This window comes from Artemia sp. Qi Xiang Cuo, chromosome 7 (genome assembly GCF_049724085.1).
Source record: "Artemia sp. Qi Xiang Cuo chromosome 7, ASM4972408v1, whole genome shotgun sequence".
In the NCBI taxonomy this organism is placed as follows: Eukaryota; Metazoa; Arthropoda; class Branchiopoda; order Anostraca; family Artemiidae; genus Artemia; species Artemia sp. Qi Xiang Cuo.
This window is the reverse complement of record NC_142800.1, coordinates 57,092,053-57,109,246: the sequence shown is the minus strand read 5'-3', so window position 1 is coordinate 57,109,246 and position 17,194 is coordinate 57,092,053. Positions and strand designations below refer to the sequence as shown.

The 17,194-nt window shown below is 35.3% G+C and overlaps 1 protein-coding gene across 1 annotated transcript in view; it reads left to right on the top strand.

Annotated features, from left to right (window-relative positions):
* Positions 1 to 17,194, top strand: part of LOC148950480 (protein bark beetle-like) — a 45,030-nt gene that overhangs the window by 18,539 nt on the left and 9,297 nt on the right. Inside the window, exons 7-12 of the mRNA XM_089092435.1 lie at positions 2,338 to 2,499; positions 7,713 to 7,906; positions 9,518 to 9,643; positions 11,396 to 11,651; positions 14,946 to 15,147; positions 16,920 to 17,164. Coding sequence (XP_088948561.1) covers positions 2,338 to 2,499; positions 7,713 to 7,906; positions 9,518 to 9,643; positions 11,396 to 11,651; positions 14,946 to 15,147; positions 16,920 to 17,164 — 1,185 coding nt within the window. The remainder of the gene's footprint in view (positions 1 to 2,337; positions 2,500 to 7,712; positions 7,907 to 9,517; positions 9,644 to 11,395; positions 11,652 to 14,945; positions 15,148 to 16,919; positions 17,165 to 17,194) is intronic.

The following is a 17,194-nucleotide window of genomic DNA, read 5'->3' as shown; positions in this document are numbered from 1 at the left end:
TATTCTTGTGTTAAGGCTTTTAATTCCTGAATACTCAAATCACGTCGTACAGGGTGCCTCCTAATCCCTGTACGTTTTAAGGTTCGAACTTGTGACTCAGCCTCTTTAACAGCCCCCCAACTGTGCCTCCTAATCCCTGTACGTTTTAAGGGTCGACCTTGTAACTCAGCCTCTTTAACTCTTTAGAAAATGTAATTTTTTTAAAATAAAATAAAAAAAAAACTTAGTTTCTTTTTTTAAATTCAAATTAAGCCTATAAAAAATCTTCTCTAGCGGTGAATTGAACCCGGGTTTTCCGCGTGACAGTCAGAAGTCTTGAATATTAGATTAAACAGACACAACTATAATTGTTTTTTAGTAATGGGAATCTTTTTTTGACGCAAGCAAAACTTGATATTTTGTTTTTGGGAACCAGGGAAGGAGTGATCAGATCGAGCTTAAATTTTTAGGATGCGCTCCTAGGCCGTCGGAGAGATTGACCTTTAAATTTCAGCCCTATCAGACACCGTTAAGGGGGGGGGGTGGTGGTGGGAAAAATTAACATGGGCTCATATAGGAAAACGAGGTTTTTTGTAAATGTAAATTCGGGGGATAATTTTTTCGGTCTGAAAATATCAAAAGACCCTAACAGGTCGAATTCTGCTTCGAATGAGTCCTCATTCACCTTGATCAGTTGCCAACTGTGGCCTGTAGGCGTGGATAAGAAAAAAAAAACGAAATGAATTTTAAGTGGCTATATTTGGTTTTTTGAAAACAGGGAAGGAGTGATTGGATTGAGCTGAAATTTAGAGGATAAGCTCCCGGGCCCTAGGAAAACTTAACCTCTAAATTTCAGCCCAATCGGACAACGTTAAAGGGGGGCTGTGGTGGGAGGGTTGAAACTTCCGGCCCAGTTTACCCCATGAAGATAAAGTCGGAGGAGGATGAAATTTTGCAAGTTTCTTAGTTTGAGCTTGGGCTACAGAATGCGATTACCGCCGTCTCTCTGCGACCTCTAGGACCTGAAATCGCTTAACATTGTGGTGGGTCGCCTCTTTATAGAGGCACAAGTGTGCCTCCTTGACAACTATCTATTTATCGACCCAGAATTATTATAAGGCTCAAAGTTTTTCGTAGAGATTGATCTCAACTTGCCAAAAAAAATGAAATTTTTCCTATTTTCGTGAATTTTCACAATTTTTGAAAGGATGTTTCAAACTAAAAAAAAAAAATCTAAATATCGAAAAAATAATTTAATAGAAGGATATATCTGAATCTTATCTATCGAATGGTAGCAGGTTTTTTTTTTTAGTCTTTTGATTATATTCCAAATCTAAGTCTTAATACGGAAAAATGCAATTGTTTTGCTGAAAGTTATACCTTTTTTATTAAAAGGCTTTTTTGATAGTTTCATCGATTTTGTTCCAAGAAAAAAATATTTTTCAACGAAAAGTGAATATTAGACTGAATTTAAAATTATTTTATTTTTTTTTATTTCTGATGAGTAACACTGCAGTATCAGTGGGGTAGCTGTTGTTCGCTCATATTCGTGCCAGTTTTGAAGCATCATAGATTTTCTTATGTTCAGATTCCTGTTTTCTTTGGATCAGCGGAACAAAAGCGGTTGCAATCATCTTAAAGGGCGTAGAATGTGCTTTTTTACAGCTAGGTAGAATGGATGATGACAAATGAGGCTAATATTCTCAACGGACGCTGTGGTAAAATTCTAATTTGGCTAATTGGCAAAAAAGTTATAACTTGGCTATAAAATTCATTGGAATGACCAATGATTGCTTTAGCTTTAACTAGACACACTTTTGAAGTGTATATTGGGAACTATTATTGTCCCAGTTGGTGAAAGGGATTTTTCTTTAACGGTTGTGAATCAAACAAATAACACATTTTACAGTTATTACCAATAGATTTTGCTGAATAGACAGACTAAAGTTGTTGATAACACCACATACCACAGGTACAGCCACTAAGTTAATCTAGTTGCGATCGGGACTGGCTCATATTTAAAAATTGGTTGGTGCTGCTATCTGTGTTCTTTATTTCTTTGGTGACAGCCTGGTTTATGTACAGATTCCGACAGAAACATCAACCTCTTTTGCTTAATAAATGCCTTTGGTATAAGGCTGGTCCCTAACTATCTCCGTGTTCAGAAAATTTGTTTTTACTTATTCAAGTTTAAGGCATGGCGAGTTGATTTATGGCCATGATAAATGGCTAAAGGTCCTGTTTTCTCTTGTGCATTTTTTTCTACTAAAAATTACTACAGATAAAGAAAGGCGGTCCATCAAAATACAAATCTCCAATAATAATTGTTTTTTGATAATGTGATTTTTCTTGTTGCAGCATAACCTTATCCAAGGAAACCAAGGAGGTCTGCATATTCAGGCAGACTCAAGTGGAGCACCTATGTCCCTTCGAGCAAGGCTTTATAATAATGCTTTTGAGAAAAATGAAAAATTTGAAGCTCTATTACTGAAAGGAAGACAGCAATCGCCAAGCCAACAAGTGAGTGCTAGACTGCCAGTGCATCATTTCTAATTTCTGTTTATCTTTGAGCTCTTTCAAACAGTGTTTTTTTTTAAAGTTAATTAAAAAAAAAAACTTCGGAAAAGAAGTTTTGTATTGAAAAGTAAAGGCCAAATTAAACTTAAGATCATAAGAAATAACTCAAACTCAAAACCACCAAAAATCACTATTAATGAATAAACAAAACCCAAACGAACAGAAATTAAACAAACAATCATAGCAAAATAACATACTGCAGGTACTTATATAAATGAATAAATTTGTCTTAAAACGAGTAAAGCTTAATTTTAATATGCAAATCAAGCTTAAAACGAACAAAAATGTTTTGCTATTGAAATATAAATGAAACCCAAGACAAACACAAATTAAATAAACAATCATAGCTAACAAAAATACAATAGGTACTGATATAAATGAATAAATAAATCTTAAAACGAGTAAAACTTAAATGGAATATGCAAATCAAGCTTGAAACCAACAAAAATCACTACAAACGAGAGTTTGCGTTTTGCCTCGTTCCTGAGTTATTACTGTTACATTGTTTTGAAAACCAGCATGCACGTGTGTTTTGATTTTGTTCATTATCTCCTTTCTTAACATTTCCTGAAAGTTTCACCTTAGTGCCCTAAGCCTTTTTGGAAACCCGGGATAAAACTCGTCCCTTCCCAATAACAAACCCTATCTGTAAACATTTGTAAACACAACTTACAACCCTTGCTAAAGGTGCTATGGGGGTCATATCATCTCTAGAGACATAGTTGTTTGACCTTTAAAATATTTTGAATAAAAATGGCCATCTCAAGCAAGACTCCCAAGCAAAACAGTTCTACTGTAGAATACTCTCTTATTTTTCTCTCTCCCTCTCTCTCTCTATGTCTCTCTCTCCCTCTCTCTCTTTCTCTCTATGACTAAAACACTCCCCGAAGCAGAAACTAGAGGCATTTCTTAGGAAAGATTAAGGATCCCAAACTCCCTCTCGAATAAAATGTATCTCTGATCGACAGAACAACTGCAGCGAAAACGTCGAACAAACTGGCTTTTTAATTGGAAAGAGCAGTTCTTTACTATTTTGCATAGACTTGGCTGTGCGTGGCTCTTTCATTATTGACTTATTGGCTCTTTTGCTAGTTTAAATATCTTGAAAAAATTAATAAAATAGAATCTTTAAAAATCACCAGTGATTTGAATATTTATTCAAACTAAATTCTCTACCTTACCTTACAAAATCAAACACCTTCCTTTTTTTTGTTTCCTAGTTTTAGCTTTTATACATTTTATCCTGTTTATAACAGCTATATAAAAGTTATATATCGACGACAGAGTGTTTGTTAATGACTTACCTTTGGAATGTGTTAAGGAAGTAACCACCAGCTCCAGTGAAGTGAATAAACTGGGGCCTCCTCAAAACGGTACAGCAGAAACAAAAGAAGTCGAACTAGCTAATGAACCGTCTAGCGAAAATATGGACGTTTCTGACGCTGGTAGAGCGGTGTCTGAAAGCTCTGAAAGTGATAGTCAGGCCGAGATTGATAGAGAGATGGTGGTTGAATTTAATATACGTGATCCGAAACCGCATTCCTCAACGGGGACTATGCGTCCCGTCCTCAATTCTCCGATAGTTGCGAAAAATACTGAAAAGCGAAAAGCCTGGGAAGTCATAAACCCAGACGATCAGGATCGTATAGATGCCCGTGATGTTGCAAGAAAGGACTCTAGTTCTGGTGGCAGAAGAGCCAACTACAGAGTTCAGTCAAGGAGCATCAGAGCTGCGTCATCAAAAGATTATTATAGGATTTCATACATACCTGATGAGCCAGAAATGCCCTTTGTCCTTTCGACACATGACCAGCTTGTTCTAAGTGAATAGGGACAGGATGGCCATAATCACCCTATGCGAGTAATCACATGGAATGTCCAGGGTGTGAGAAGTAAGGTCGAACAAGTACTGAAGGACTTAGGTGGTATTTATATTATTGCTCTTGTTGAGTCGTGGCATACTGTGCCTCACTTTGAAGGATGCTGGGTAGAAAATGTTACGCGTAAACCAGCAGAGAATATGAGATATTACGGAGGTATTTTTTTGTTAATTAAGTAAGGTCGTTTCCGTAAACATTCTCAAATTTCCAGTTTGTCGGAGAATATTATATGAGTTTGGATTCATCTAGTTAGTGGTAAAAGTTTGATTTTAGTGCGGTGTATATTGCCCCCCCCCCCCCGAATAGTTCGTATGTAGTAGGAGTGACATGGAGTTTACTAGACGAGGAGCTTAGGCAATTGCGATCTCGTTTTGATAATGATTATTTTTTGGTGGAGGGGGAATAATGCTTATACGGGAATATGTAGGAAGGTTAGTCAAGTTTCATTTGTTGACACGCTGGACCTGATATTTATAAGACATCTAGAAGGAGCAAAGATATTGAAAGAAGGGTTAATTGTTGTGATAAAAGGCTTCTCGAACTGTGTTCAGATAATGCATTAGTGATTGGAAATGAAAGATTTTTGAAAGATGGGAAGGAGGGTGAGTTTACCTGTCTGTCGGGGGAAAACCCTAGTGTAATTGATTATGTTTTGGTTGGTATTGAGCTCGTGGCTCTGACAGTTGATGTTGAGGTTCTTAGGGTCGTAAGTTCTGACTACTTACCAGTTGAGACTAATCTTTGCCTTGGAAGAGGAGTTCCAAGGAACAAGAAAGGTGATAGGCCTACTAGTAAGGTAACAAAGGATCTTTGTTTCTCAGGGAAGCTTTTAAAGAGTGAATGGAGTAAAATGGAACTGGAGTTGATGAAAGAGGAGTTTTTGAGGCCTGAAATAATTGAGGAAGTTGAGAGTCTGCATGAAGAAACAAGATATACAGATGAAATTTTGGAAGATTTGGGTTTTGTGATTTACGAGTTTGCTCGTGTGGGAAATTAGAGTGGAACAGAAGGACATAGAGAAGGCCTATATGGTAGGGGATACAAAGCAATTTTGATCAGGAATAAGGCAGGAAAATAGACAAGGAAAAGGCTATTTACAAATCCCTGAAGCTGATACTTGGCCTAGTTTTATTGAGAGTATAGAAGAAGATTCTAGTGGTCTAGATAGTGAAGAATCAAGCGTTGCTCCGCAGTTTCTGACGAAAGAAAAAGATAATAGGTTAGTGAGGGATGTAACCCCAGAAGAAGTTAGGAAAGTAGTTAAGAAGATGAAGGGAGAATCAGGGCCAGGAATGGATGGTACACCAGCAGTTTTGTTAAAGATGTTTCTGGCTGCTTTTTTGCTAGTTTTAGTGAGTGTTTTTAATACAATTTAGAGTAGGAGTGGTGTATGGCCTTCTCTATGGAAAGTATCGATTATGGTACCTCTATTTAAGAAAGGTAGTCCTAGTGATCATGATAGCTATAGGTTGATAGCATTAGCGCATGCACTTAATAAAATTATAGAAAAGATTTTGGTGTATCGGTTGAATGAATGGTTGGAGGGATATGGGGTAATTAAAGAAGAGTAGGGGTTTCAGGAAAGGGCATAGTGCGCCGGATAGAGCATTTGTGTTAAGTGCATTGATAGAGATTTATGGATCAGGTAGAAATAAGCTGTTTGTTGCGTTTCTAGACTTAAGAAAGGCATTCGACAATGTAGATAGAACTCTCCTTGAAAAGTGTTTAAGAGATGTTGATCTACCTTTCAGCTTTATTCGTTTAATTGTTAGTATGTATTCTGGGACGAAGGCTATGGTCAGGATCACACGTTTGATACTTTCTAGGCTATTTGATGTTAAGAAAGGAGTGAAGCAGGGCAGTGCCATGTCCCCGAGACTTTTGGATTTGTTTTTGAATGATATGGTGGAGTTTCTGGAAAAAAAGTGGACTCTAAAGGTGTGTCTTGGAAAAAATAAATTTTTCGCTGTTATTATTTGCGGATGACACTACATTGGTGGCGAAGTCGGTAAGGAAGCTAAATATATTACCTTATTTAATTGAGGAATATTTACAAATCAGAAAGTTACAGCTTAACGTTATGAAAATTAAAGTGGTTATTTTTAGTAACCACTAAATAGAATAAAAAATAGAAAATATATTTGTATTTTGAGGATAACAAATAGAAGTAGCTAAAAAATAAAGTATCTTGGTTTTATTTTCCAAAGTAAGGGTGGATGGAGCTTCCACATTAAAGAAGTGTAATAGGGGAAGAGCTGCAACATTATCACTTTTTCGGAATAAAATTAGTGGAATCAAGAATTTGTCTTTGCATAAGAGATTTTTTTTTTAATCTAAGATAATGCCGATTCTCCATTACGTGGCAGAGATATGAGGACATGAGAACGTTTCGCAGTTAGAAAGCGTTCAGTTAGGTTATTTTAAGAGATTGTACGGGCTGCATAAAATGACCCATACTCAGTTTCTTAGACTGTGACAGACCTTAGACTGTGGTCTCTTAAAAGTTATAGAACGATCCAAATGATAAAATTTTGGCTAAGGGTTTTACAACTACCCAGTGATAGGCTACGGAAAGCTGCATATGATGAGATACTTCAGTTACGACGGAAAAGATCTTTGCTTTTTAAAGTCAAGGAGGCACTGGATAAAACAGGCTTTTCTTTCGCTTGAAATAATGGCCATTGACCAACTAGTCAACAATTATAGTTGGACAAGGAAATCAAGCGGGTGCTGGAGGACCAGGCGATACAGAAATGGGGTGAGGAGATTAAGAATTCGGAAACTTTAAGATATTATAAAGAGGTTAAGATAGTATATGGGCAGGAATTCTATTTTAAGATAACTTTAACGGCTAGATACCTTAACTATTGGATGCTGCTGCGATCTAATTGAATTCCGATTCGTTCGAGATTGAAGGTTTTTGAAAGGAGGAAAAGTGTCCCGGACGGTATGTTTGCTTGCCCTCTTCGCCAAGAAGAGAAGGAAAATTTGAAGCATTGTCTGAGTTGGTGTCGAGGTCTTTTAGGGGTAAGGTAAAATTTATTCGGGAATGAGGGATTGCTGCTTTCCGATGCCTTGAAGAGTACGTTGCCGTAGTCTATTTGTCTAGTGGGAAGATATCTTGATCAGTTTTTTTTCAAAAAGAGAGTAATTTTTGTTTATTCTTTATTACTGTGACAAGTGTTGTAATTCGTTAATCGTGTACGTTGTTTATGTACATGGCCATATTTTGGCTTGAAATTACACGTTAGCTTACCTATACTCTTTCTCTTTTAGGCAACTTTTTGGCATAATATTATCACAAGAAATCAAGTTCCATTCTGCAATGTTGTTGAATTTGATCAAATCGTTGTCAACGCCACATCCAATCACTTTGCACAAAACACAGGTTTTCATATAGTACATTTGCATGGTTTCCAAGGTTTCCGGGTTCCTACTTACCAGGCGTTCATTCATAACTCTTTCCATTTGTAAGTATAAATTTGATGAGTATTAAAAAAAAAAAAAAAAATAAGAAGAAACGAGTAAGGCAAAATACGACTTATGTTCTTTTTTCAATTGTTCCCTTTTTTATTAAAAAAGATGAAGTTAAATGAAAACAAAAATTTTTGAAATGAAATTTAATTAGAAAATTTTAAATTTTCGAATAACTATTATTTTCAATTTACATTGTTTTATGTTTAGGATGTGATACGGTCTGAAGTGTCATGATACAATCTATTGTCATAATAATTATTTTGATATATGTTTTATTTCCTCTTAGTAATCAGAACGTGGTCTGTCCTTGGTCTTTATTCAATTAGTTTTTTTTTTAATCCCAGCTCCTCCTACCTCAGAGGCACTCATTTCTACACGTTCCAAGACTAATAATTTCATGTATGTGCAACCTAAAAAAATATCTTTAAATTTGAGCAGGTATTCCTTAAACAATTTAATAGATGAGAATTCTGCAACCCATTACCCAAATAAAATATGTTTATACCCATGTTACAGGAGGCCCTTCCACCATAGGGTAGCCATTTCCACAGTGTCATTAGATTTAAAAATATTTAACAAAAATATGTTTTCCTTTGCTACAAATTTTGTAAGTATTTATTGCCCCAGAGACATGATATTACTTATATTTTTCTATAGTTGGGATTCCTGCTCATTTAGAAGCTCTCTTGTCAATGATATGAATGAAAAACTGCAAGCGGACCAGCTTCACAAAGAGTTAGCGGCTGAGAAACAACCCGAGATTAGTGGGATATTGCTGGTGGGCGGAACACGTTGCAGTTTTCTGTTGATTACAAATATAAATATCGTAGATAGCGGAAACTGGGGTTCAGAGTGCATGATAACAATTTCTACTGATTCGAAGATTCGTGAAGAGTCACGAATCTTCCTAATCTAAATAATGTTTGGTTCTATCAGCTCAGTTGTAGGAAAACCTGATGCAGTCTTTGGGAAATCGCCCACGGCACTATTTCCTTCTCTATTTTAGATTTTGTAATTGAAAACTAGCTTCAGTCACCAAATAAATCAACTCAATACAAAGAAAGAAGTTACAAGTCAGTCAGGTGGAGGAATTTAGTGTTTTTATTGGAAGTGTTTGATTATCAAGAATTTTTATGACTAGATTTTAGCATGAAGCTAGTCAAGTTTACTTTACTAATACACATATTTTAAATGTAATGGTTTTCTTGTCATTTTGAGGCAGCGACCTTAATCCAACGGAAATATTCTGACGAACAAATTTCTTAACAGCCAAGTTTTGGAACCAAAAGAGCCAAGGATAATAGAAGCCAAAGGCTTTAAGAGCTAAAAATAATATATTTCTTATATTATAAGAAATAAATATATATATATATATATATATATATATATATATATATATATATATATATATATATATATATATATATATATATATATATATATATATATATATATATATATATATATATTATATATTCATTTATCTGGGCTTTTAATAGATCGCAGAGAAAGAATGGTCTCTCATCGATAAATTATATAAGATTCCTTGCTACAATTCTTGAATTACGGTGCATGGCGTTTTCCCTCATTATTTCCTTTTTTAGCAACAATGCAACCGACATCATCAACAAGGGAACTTTAGTTGTGGGGAACAGCGGCCATTTATTCCGGGATAACATTTTTGTCGACCCCATGAATGATTTTGAAATGATAGCTTCAAACTATACAGGGTAAGTGGGCTTGTTTTTACTATTAATTTTGAATGTTGATTTTGAGTATGGCCAACCTGAAAAATATGGCGCTCGTGGTATAGTGGGCCAGAAAAAAAGTAGTCACAGTTCTTACGTCTTCTCACCACAAGCTACAGGACTTTCATCAAAGTTGGAACTTGGTTTGATATTTTTGCTGCCACAGGACTTTCCTAGAGTGTTGTGTCTCTCCTCTAGTCCAGTTTTTTTTTTATTATTTAAATAAGGGTTGAGCTAAACTGGAGTTCGGTTTAGCGAGATTTTAGTTAAAAAGATTAAGTTAAACAAGGTTGATGCAAACAGGGGTTCACTTACAAGAACACCTTTATTACGGTTTCCAGAGTTAGGAATAGCCTACATTCTTTTCAACGAGGGACTCTCTTGGTTCCTGAGACTCCCAAAATGAGATTGAACCATATTCTTATGGATGAACAATAACTCATGCATTCACAAAACTGATTTTTGAATCAGTTTGAAAGTTGCAAGGAAAGAAAACTTTCCTTGTAACGAAAATTAGTCTTTTTTATTATTATTTTATATTCATTATTGTTTATTCCTCTTACTATTTACTTATTATTAGTAGCTGTTTTTACTATATCGTTTTATTATAGGTTTAATTTAGTTTAGTATATTTTTTTTATTGGGGTGGGATAAAACATTTTCAACTTGATATGTAACTGAACCATTTAAAATCACAAGTCATTATATATTTATTATTATATATTTATTATATATATTTATCATGGTTTTAAGTTAAATACGCATTGCTTAGTTGTCAGAACTCTACTTTACAAAAAAAAAACTGAAAGTAGCCTACTTGAGACAGTGCTCTTCGTAATCTCATATAGGCACAGATGATTGCAATGGACAACAGACAACGTGGTTTTTAGCAATTGTGGTGGGTTTTTTATTAAATGATTTCGCGAAAATATGGTGATTCTCAATGACCAATATTTGTTCTTACATAAGACCAATATTTTTTTCAAAATAAAGAAATGATTTACACCAAAGGACACGCGGCGGAGTACCGAAATGTCGCTGGCACGGTGTAATACGATATGATATAATTTGAAATACTCAATTTTTATTAGTTTTTTGTAATCTTTTTATAATTTAGAAATTACAGATTGTACACTGATGGACATAAGAAAAACTTATCCCACAAGAGGGTGTGTTCTTGATAACTGGTGTGTTTTTTATAAGGATTTTCGGAAGCTTAAGCCAAATGCTCGAAACCAACTCCATCTACACTAGTAACATTATCATAATTGTATATGGTATTGTCATATGTCATTTTCTGTGTGTATGAAGACGAACTTTCAATAAGTGGTTATAATAAAAATGGCCCTCTGCTAATTTTTGGACCACATTGAACCTAATTAATTATATTGAAGCACAAGATGGTGGAAAACTGTAGTTTACTTGTGGGCAATCTTATTTACTGCTTTAAAGGGTACTGGAGTCTTTGTGAGTATTAATACCTCATGTGTGGTTTTATGTGCACTTATAATTTGATTATATTATCTAGGCAGCGCCCTCCCCGCGCATCATCAAAACTAATAATTCTTAAGGTATTCAAAGCGTACTGCATGATTTCAGCCAATCGTTATCATGGCTATCGCAGGGGCTGCAACTCTCCGTTTTTCCCCCTGCAGAATAAGGTAAGGATTCCCACACATTCATTAATTATTATTCTTAACATGGTTAAAGCTCACATTAATTTTTTTTCTATAGGGCAGAAGTATTACGTTCCCCTATCGATGCTGTTTATAATTGGTGGGGGTACAACACTACTGTTGCTGTTGAAGGGAGGATCAGAGATTATAAGGATCGAGAAGGGCTGTTAGAGGTCAAAAGTCGACCTTATTATGAGAACAATATGACTGTCTTGAGTGGGTTGTGCGACCCTGGCTACACTCAAGTTGGAGATCTTTGTTTGATATATGTTGGAGTACCAGTGAACTTCTCTCAGGCCAAAGAATTTTGCAAGGTATTCTCTTCTTAATAAAGAAATAGTTTTGGTTAATATATTAAAAGCTTATATACTTGAGCTGCTTGCTTGGCTTCTGTTCCGTGATGTTTCGCTTCCTTTGTAAATCACCGCTGTTACAGGCCTCCCACTGGGTTCATAATTATGAAAAAAGTTCATATTTTTAAAATAGGTTCATAAATGGTTCATAATTTATAAAAAAAGGTTCGTAAAGTTCATACTTTTCTTGTCATCAGCTGGAAAGAACTTGCGGTTCCTGTTTTTTTTTTCCTTATAAAGGACAAGCGAAGCAAATGTGCGAGAGTTTTATTTAAAACGTTTCAAACTGTAACACTGCATGTTTTGTGAACACACATTTTCTTTCGTTCAAAAAGACATTGACATCTAAATTGGTCCTATATTGTCCCTGTATCTTCTTGTACTAAGCTATCTTTTAGTCTTTTTTTTCTGGCTTGAGTCTTTGCTTGATGGGCTATGGGATGCTCTCGATGAGTATTTCCTGAAATTCATCCCTAAGAAAATACCAGAATTGATAAAGTCTAGTGGACAGCGATAGATATCTAGCAGTCTCGAATGTACTACAACCAAAGCATTAGTCCTCTTTGTCATATATTTCGGAAAGCTATTTGCTCAGTTCACAGAGTTGTTTCAACGTTATGAACCACTTATCCACATTCTGTATGACGAAACGCGTCGACTAGTAATGATGCCCGCCAGCAATTTTGTTAAGCAAAGTGCTTTGACTGTTATTCAGAAGGGAAAAACAAATTTTCTGAGCTCTCCCATTCAAGCAGGGATTTTCTTCCATCAGATAAGGTAGCGTGCGGTGACGGCGTAGAAGAATGCCTGTCAAAGGTACAAAAAGTTGATGCTCTGAACTTCAGGAGTAGTGCCAGAACTGCTTACCTGGTCGCTTGCCCCATATTGAAAAGAAATCACTAGGTCAAAGTGCCCTTCAGCATATCCGGCTCCTGCGACTGGATGATTCGAATCCTGAGACAAGAACAAGCGACTTTGTGAAAATCGTTGGGTTTATGCCTTTTCGTGTGAATACTGAAGCTGCCAGTGACAAATGGAACTTGCTCCAGCTGGAACCGAGTTGGCCTAAGAACATGACTTCATCGAGGATTGGTGTTTTATGAAACTCGGTGTTTAGTCTGAAAAACCATGAAGGATAGACAAAATACCCCCTTGATTCAAAGATAGTAAAAACAGCTGTCTGCATGTCGCATGGGAACGCTGACGTTGAACGTGATTTTTTTCCGGTCAGGACGGATCATGACAGAGGAAAAATAATCAATGAAAGTGAAAATGATCAATGCTAGACTGATAGTCTCTGACGCTTTAAAGAAGTTTGAGAACACGCCCGAGTTATTCCCTATTATTTTATTTCTTTATTTAATAACAATTATTGACAAAAAACTTAACATAAACACATCTCCTCCAAATGTCACAGCATGATGTGGAGGAAGGATAACCCAACAAAAAAAAAAAAAAATGAACACAAAAAAATCTTAACATAAACCTCAGAAGGGGTTTTAAAAACAAAACAAAACTTCAAAATATTACCAGAGAGTGGTTGAATTTGAGGCGAAATGCGTGCTAGAGCTATAACCTATACCTGGAAGCTGAGCAATCCAGGCTGAAGAGGAGTCCAAAAGGAAAGAAGAAGAAGAGGATAAAAAGAGTGAGAAAAAGACCATTGAACACCTGTAAAAGATTTTATTGAGAAAAAGTCAGTTGAAAAGAAGAAGAGACAAGTAGCAAAAATGCTTCTTCAATGAGCTAATGAGAAGCTGAAAAAAACCATAGATGCTAAAGACTTTGTAGAAATATGTTTCGCACAAAGAACGATCGAAGCTTTGAGCAGGAAGATGCGCGAAGAAGATGAGGCAGCCAGAGAGGTTGACCTGCTACAGAGCAGGGTAAACAAACGAAAGTCGTCCTTACTTTCATCGTATTTTGCCAAAAGGAACAAGTAGAGTGGATTGTTTTGGACTGGTGTATTTTGTACTTTTTTTTTTTGTTCCTTTGTACAAATTAAAAGCAATTAACTGAACTCTTAAATAAAAAAAAAAAAAAAAAAAAAAAACAAAGAAGAAGAATATGTGCACCTGTGATGAAAACACCAATTACCACTTTTTGTGTCCACGGACAGTTTCTGAGGTGGACATACCGTAAATTTAGGTTCATAATTGGTTCATAAAAAGCGCAATCAAAAGTTCATAAAGTTCATATTTTTGTGGTCAAAAGTTCATAAAGTTCATATTTTTCACAAAAAATCTAGAGGGAGGCCTGCTGTTAGTACCGTAAAAGTATGGTTACTTTTGTTTTTTAGTTGCAAAAGAAATTTTCAATCTATGAGTAAAAACTAAAACCCTATTTAAAAGCTTATATAATTGAGTTATTTGCTTCGCCCCTATTCCATGATGTTTCTTTAACTTTGTAGATCACCAAAATTGGTGCAGTAAAAATATGGTTGCTTTTGCTTTTTAAGGGGTGGGGGAGGGGGCAAAACAAATTTTCAACTTACGAGTGAAAACTAAAAGCTTATTTAAAAGCTTATATTAAGAGCTTATCTAATTGACTTATTTGCTTTGCCCCTGTTCCATGATGTTTCTTTAATTTTGCAAATCATCAAAGTTGGTGCCGTAAAAATATGGTTGCTTTTGCTTTTTTAAGGGTAGGGGGAGGGGCAAAAGAAATTTTCAACCTGAGAGTGAAAATGTCCTAAGAAATAACAATTGACGGAAATAACCTCGTTTTTCTAAACCTTAATACTTTTGGCCTTGGTTTTATCTTAGAAAACTGTCGATACTATTTTTAGACCCTACACCTTTCAAACTATTTGATATTTAGTTAAATGTAGCAGTTTAGGTGAAAGGCAGATAAGTTTCGTTGAGTGAAACAGGAAAAGACTTGTTGCAAGTGTGATAATATGTTAGGTCATTTCTAATATAATAACATACAACAGCCTATAAATTCGTAAGTTTGATGAAATTGACCTGGGACTGAGGGGGTCATGATGGAGTACCATATGCAAAGCAAAAACTATTGTTTTCTGCGAAATAGGTCCCTTTCTAGTCCCTATTTCACAGGTAAAGAACAATTCAATAAGAATAAGCTCTTCAGCCAGCCTTCCCTGAAACTTCATATCGCAAAAAGACTCCCCGAGAAAGACATGGATTTAATTAAATATTATTGAAATTTGAATCCTTGGTTTCTATTTGTTTCTATTTTGTTTTTTTGGAGGCTTTATGATAAAAGTATATTTTCATAGCTTCTATTTCTTAGGAGGAAAGAGGATCTTTGCCTTATTTAATGGCAAAACATCATCAAGTTTCAGCATTTATTCGATCGAGACAGGAGTTTTACGACTTCAGAAAAAGGGTCTGGGCACAACACTTGGACCTCATTGGGAAATGTTCTACGTTTGTTCATAACAAAGTTGTCACATCCCCATGCAACCTGCTCCTCCCTTTTATTTGTGAAGCTGGTAAGAACTAAATTAATACTGATTTTTCTTCTTATTTGCAGCACCTTCGTTCTTAACTGTTCCTTTTACTTCACCTTCCTATGGTTATTATTTTCTGATAAATAGCTTGGTTAATGTGATGTTAAGGTAACGCAGTTCTACCCTGCTCTACCCTTTCAGTCCCTCTCTATTTTGGGACTTGCATCTATGTATTCTCTTTTATCTTATAGCACAATTTTTGTTTCATCTAGTACTTGACGATCAAGTACTAGACGATCAAGTACTTGACAGAACCGCTGAAATTGTTTTGTGTGAATCTGTATTTACATTTACATAGAACATGATGATAGCTGAATATTTTTTTTATTACTTAATCCCTTCGTCTGAGGATAAATATTTGTACGTTTTACAGTAGGCCTACATCTACTTATTATGGTTAAAGTAATTTACAAAATGTTTAAAGTAATCGTTAAATTGACATAATGATGAAAGTAAGGCTAGATTAAAAAAAGAAGCTAAGTAAATGCTAATAATGTTCAATCCTAAACTAATATGCCAAATTTTTCTAGCTGAATTTTTGCTTAATAAACGCTGATAGTGCTCAATCCTAAATTAATTTGCCGTAGGTTTTTAGCAGAATTTTAGCTAAATAAATGCTGATAAAGCTCTATCGTAAGTAAATGTACCACGTGTTTTTAGCTGAATAAATGCTTATAAGTCTCAATACTAAATCAGTGAGTCAAATATATTTAGCTTAATTTTAGCTGGGTAATTGCTAATAATGCTCCATCCTAAATTAATGTGCCATATGGTTTTAGCTGAATTTTAGCTAAATAAATGCTCAATCCTAGATTAGTGTGCCTGCATGTTTTTAGCTGAATAAATGCTGATAACTCTTAATCCTAAATTAATGTGCCAAATGACTGAGCTAAACTTTAGCTAAATAAGTACTGATGATGCTCAACCATAAATTAATGTGCCAAATGTTTGTAGCTGAATTTTAGCTAGATAAATGCTGATAATGCTCAATCCTAAATTAATGTGCCAAATGTGTTTAAGCTTGATTCTTGCAGCATTATTTTGTGTAGAAAGCATCCTGACGAGGTTTTGAACGCTACTCTTTGCAAGTAAAGTGGCTTGGGCCCTCAAACAATACTTGCTATGAAAGAGCGGATTAACATTATTGTGAACGATAGACGCCAAGACACTATCCTTAAAATCATTTTAGAAAGGCTTAAAAAAAGAATCACCGCAAAGGCCTAGAGTAATATATTAAGCTAGGGAGGCATTGTGAGGATATATCCTAAAGATGTTGAGGATTTCTTAAGAGTTAGGCGGGACAAAGCGGGACAAAAAGCTTTCAACAGAGGATGAGTTTTTTGTTGGCGTTTCTACAAGAAACTTTAAAACAATCTTCGTCATTTTTATGCTTTCAGATTGATATAATTGATGGCCCTTGATAGCTTATAGTCTTTCAAATCTTACGGCGCTTGATAGCTTAACTTTAATTAAAGACAGGGGCTAATTTTCCCCCTTCCCTAGGTGTTTTTTGAAGAAAAACAGAGAAAATAACCGGCTTTAATAAATTAGAACACTATGGACCTTGTTTGAAAAGTCTTAAGCTATGGCACAATGCGTGTTAAATGTATACTTGCGTTTGGATTCAGTCAGTAAAAAAAAAAAAAAAAAAAAAAAAAAAAAAAAAAAAAAAAATCTGACTGTTTCGAATAAAACTTTAGTGTTCTAATCGAAAGTTGTGATTGACAGGCTTAATGAACATAGAATATTTTCAGATCCAAAAATATATGTCGACCCCTTGAGCTGGACAGAAGATTTTATCACAATATTTTCCCTTGCCACAGCTGGTGGTGGCCTTCTATTGGTGTTACTTTGCCTAGCATTTTGGGCATCAAAGTCCCGACATCGGGCTGCCGAGCGATTGGAAAGACGTAATTCTATCAGAGCTTCGAGACGGTCTCTGGCTATGTCAACAGCTAGTTTATCAGAACTTGGGCATGCAAGACGGAATGGAATGCAGGTATGTTTTGTGAAATAAAATTATATAAAC